This window comes from Taurulus bubalis (genome assembly GCF_910589615.1).
Source record: "Taurulus bubalis genome assembly, chromosome: 17".
NCBI classification, from domain to species: domain Eukaryota; kingdom Metazoa; phylum Chordata; class Actinopteri; order Perciformes; family Cottidae; genus Taurulus; species Taurulus bubalis.
In genome coordinates this window covers 6236348-6240006 of record NC_136605.1, presented here as the reverse complement: position 1 = coordinate 6240006, position 3659 = coordinate 6236348, and the positions used below count along the sequence as shown (strand labels likewise).

The 3659-nt window shown below is 46.2% G+C and overlaps 1 protein-coding gene across 1 annotated transcript; it reads right to left on the bottom strand.

Moving 5' to 3' along the window:
- Window positions 1-742: 742 nt before the first annotated feature.
- On the bottom strand, window positions 743-1756 carry foxd7 (forkhead box D7; the record flags this gene model as incomplete). Its single annotated transcript, XM_079232954.1, has 1 exon — window positions 743-1756. The coding sequence occupies one exon, from the start codon at window positions 1754-1756 to the stop codon at window positions 743-745; it is 1014 nt and encodes a 337-aa protein (XP_079089080.1).
- Window positions 1757-3659: the final 1903 nt, after the last annotated feature.

Here is a 3659-nt window from a genome sequence, read left to right as displayed (position 1 = left end):
TAATTATGCAAATCAGAGTCTAACCTGAAATGATAAAGAAAGAGGTATTTGTTATGACTGTAATACCGTGTTTGTTTTTTTATTTGACCGATTATTTGAAAAGTGAATCACATGTTATAGACTGGTAGGCCTCAGTTTATTGCATACGTCAAATTGTTCTTCACTGTTTTTTATTTATTATTATTTATTTGGCTGTTTCCCCCTTGTGTGTCAAGTAGTCTGTAATTATTAACGTTTGAATGAAGGTCATTTCGGTTTATTGCCACGATTGCCACGAATTATGGAATTGTTATGGAAAGTCAAAACCCAGGAACTGATATTAAAAAGAGTAAACACGTGACATTACGTGATGTTTTGTACTCCATAACATGAATAAACAGCTTTTAAATTACCCCGTGGATTTGCACAAAATAAAACTGAACGCAAGATTTAAATATTCACTTTTATTTCTTTCCAGAAAAAAAAGAAGAAGGAAACTCGTCATTTAAATATATATATATATATATATATATATATATATATATATATATATATAAATGAAGATAATTCAAGAACAAAATAATAATAAAAAAGACTTGCTGAAAGATTATAATTTTTTTGTCATAAAAGTGAAAAGGAGATTTTCTTTTTAAACATATCTACAACATTCTTTGAAAGCAGAGTCATCACGCCGGAGGGATCCTGCTTACAACGTCTCTGTTACCTGAGAAAACACGAGTTCATAGTCCGGCGGCCCCGAGCATCACGCGTTATGAGCGGCGTGGATGTGCTTGGCCAGGTTCACGGTGCCGCGCTGAGTCTGTAACTTCTGGTACTCCGCGTGTAAACTGAGGAAGTGCGGAGACGCCGCGGGGTGGAAGAGCCCCGGGGCCGCGAAGGCAGCACCGGAGGTCAGAGGGGAGGCGTAGGCCGCGCACTGACCCGGCGAGAAGGCTTCCAGGCCCGGCGAGAAGGCTTCCAGGCCGGGCTGCGCCTGGAGGAGGAACGCCTTGGCCGAGAGCGCGCTGCGGGAGAAGAAGCTGGACAGCGCGGGCAGGATGCTGCTGACAGGTGGGATACCGGCGGCGGCGGCAGCTGCGGGTCCGCACGGCGCGTGCGCGTGGTGATGCAGGTACGGGTAGAGCTCCAGCCCGGGAAGCTGCAGGGCCGCTGCGCCGAACCCGTAGGCGCCGTGTGCAAAGCCGTGCAGCCCGCTGGGCTCCAGGTGCTGCTCCTTCAGCGGGTCGAAGCGGAAGTGCTGCCGCTTGAAGCGCTTCCTCCGCCGCAGGAAGCTCCCGTTCTCGAACATGTCGGAGGAGTTGGGGTCCAGCGTCCAGTAGTTGCCCTTCCCGGGGTTGCCGGGCTCCCGGGGCATCTTTATGAAGCAGTCGTTCAGCGACAAGTTGTGTCGGATGGAGTTCTGCCACGCGGGGAACTTCTCCCGGTAGTACAGGAAGCGCTGGCTGATGAAGTCGCATATCTCGCTGAGGGTGAGCCGCTTCTTCGGGCTCTGCAGGATGGACATGGTTATCAGGGCGATGTAGGAGTACGGCGGCTTTACGGACGCCGGACCTTTGCTTTTGTCCGCGGAAGGACACCCCTCGTCGGGGCTGTAGTCGTCCCGCTCCTTGCTCTGGCTGCTGCAGGTCTCGTCGCTGCGCTCCTGATCGCTCCGCGACTCATCCGAAGGTAGGAGCTGCTCCTCGCCGCTGTCTTTGAGTCCTTCCCCTACCACGTCGATAACAATATCCTCCATGATCTCCAAACCCAATGTCATAGTAGATGTCCGCGGGTGGAAGCCAACACCACCTGCCAACAGGTGGGAGAGTGACGGCTCTTCTCCTCAATGCGATGAACGGATTATTTTCTTTACGCACGACTCATCTCCATTCACAAAAAAAAGAGAAGAAGGGAAAATCCGAGCGCAATCCTCCTCCTACTTTTTCTGCAAACGGACTCTGCAAACCGCACGATGTGTGCTTTATATTTCTCTGCTTATAGGCGCTAAAAAAAAGAGCGCAACGTGAGTGATTTGTGCGTGAAGCGTAAAAAAATAAAAGCAGAAGTGTGCGCGTCCTCCGAGATGTCCAGCATCATCTGTGATCTCGGTTGCTTTCCTGCGGGTCGGGGTGGATGTGATGTCACGTTTGAGGGCTCGAGGAAGAGGATCCTGACCAATGGAAACGACGCGACGGGTACCGGAGGAGGCCGGCACCAGCCTCCCGTGCGCGGCGCGCTCTCATCATCGGCGCGTGAGCGCCAAGTCCACGCGGACGCTGCAGATCCACTCAGTGAAAACATCCTTATTTATGGGCATGACGTGTAATCTATTGCCTAACAATAGGCCACATATGAATGAAACAATCTATTATTGGACTTTTAAATTACAAGGTATTATTTCCTCAAAATTATTAAATGTATTTTTTGTATTGTTGTTTTTTTATTATTATTATAGTCATTATTCAATATTTTTCTTTTTACATTTAGAATTCAGTGTTACATTTATTTATTTTTATTTATTATTGTTTTTGTATTATTATTATAATCATTATTCCATTTTTGTATTACTTTTAGAATTCTGCGTAATTCTTTTTTTAAGAAATATGTATTATTGTTGTTTTTTATTATTAGTATAATCATTATTCAATATTTTTCTTAATACATAAAAAAAAATAGAAATATTTGTTTGAAAATAAGGCTTTTTTTAAATGTAAATGTTATATTCACCCAAAAACCAGGAGGGGAAAACTGTCACGTAGAAGGAAATGATAATAAAAGAGCCTCTTTTTAATTTCAGATACACTTTGTTGACATTAAAAGATGAGTGAGGCTGAGCTTTAGGCCTTAATCCTCCTCTGCGCAGCCTCTTGACGCACCAACACTTGACGCACAATTACATGTTTCCAGACGTTGGGGGGGGGGTACATTTTGTGCACGCGCTCGAAAACAACCACTTTATCTCCCCGTGCGCGTGCACGCGGGGACTCCTTTTGAACGAACGGGTATAGTGTGCCTCATGTTGCACTCTGGCTTTCGTTTTTTTTTCTTCCTGAAAGAACTTTTACATATACATCGATAAACATCACCATGTGTGAAAACGGGGGAAGAAATAATATTTGATGTTCCGTCTGCATAACCTGAGCTCTCTGGGTTAGAAACTCGACACTCTCTCTCTCCACTTCAACGCGCACCTATCAAAGTCCCCCGTGACCCCCCACGCCCCGCGGGATTATCTTCTTTAATAATGGGCGGCTGGCAGCGGAGCGCTGATATTGGGATGAAAGTAATAGATTTTCTCTCGCGCGGACTTGAAAGAGACGCGAGGAGCGGAGCGCGCGCTCGGTGTTGTTGGGAGGCCTCTGGTTGTTTGTGTTTAATGATGGAGCCCTTTGTTGGGGATTCCCACATTTCCTGCCTCTAATCGTATTGATACCCCGGGGCAGAGGGGGGTCTGGGCCCGGGCTGGGTGGGCCCTCTCAGTACGGGACCAGCAAAGCTGCAGATGATTTCCCAAATTCATCACGCATGTCTTCAGATTGGAACCAGGCGCCCGTGCGCGTTGTGTGGCTTCAATGGAGACGAGAGCGTCAAATCACTAAAGCTCAAGGTATATATATATATATATATATATATATATATATATATATATATATATATATATATATATACCTTGAACTTGT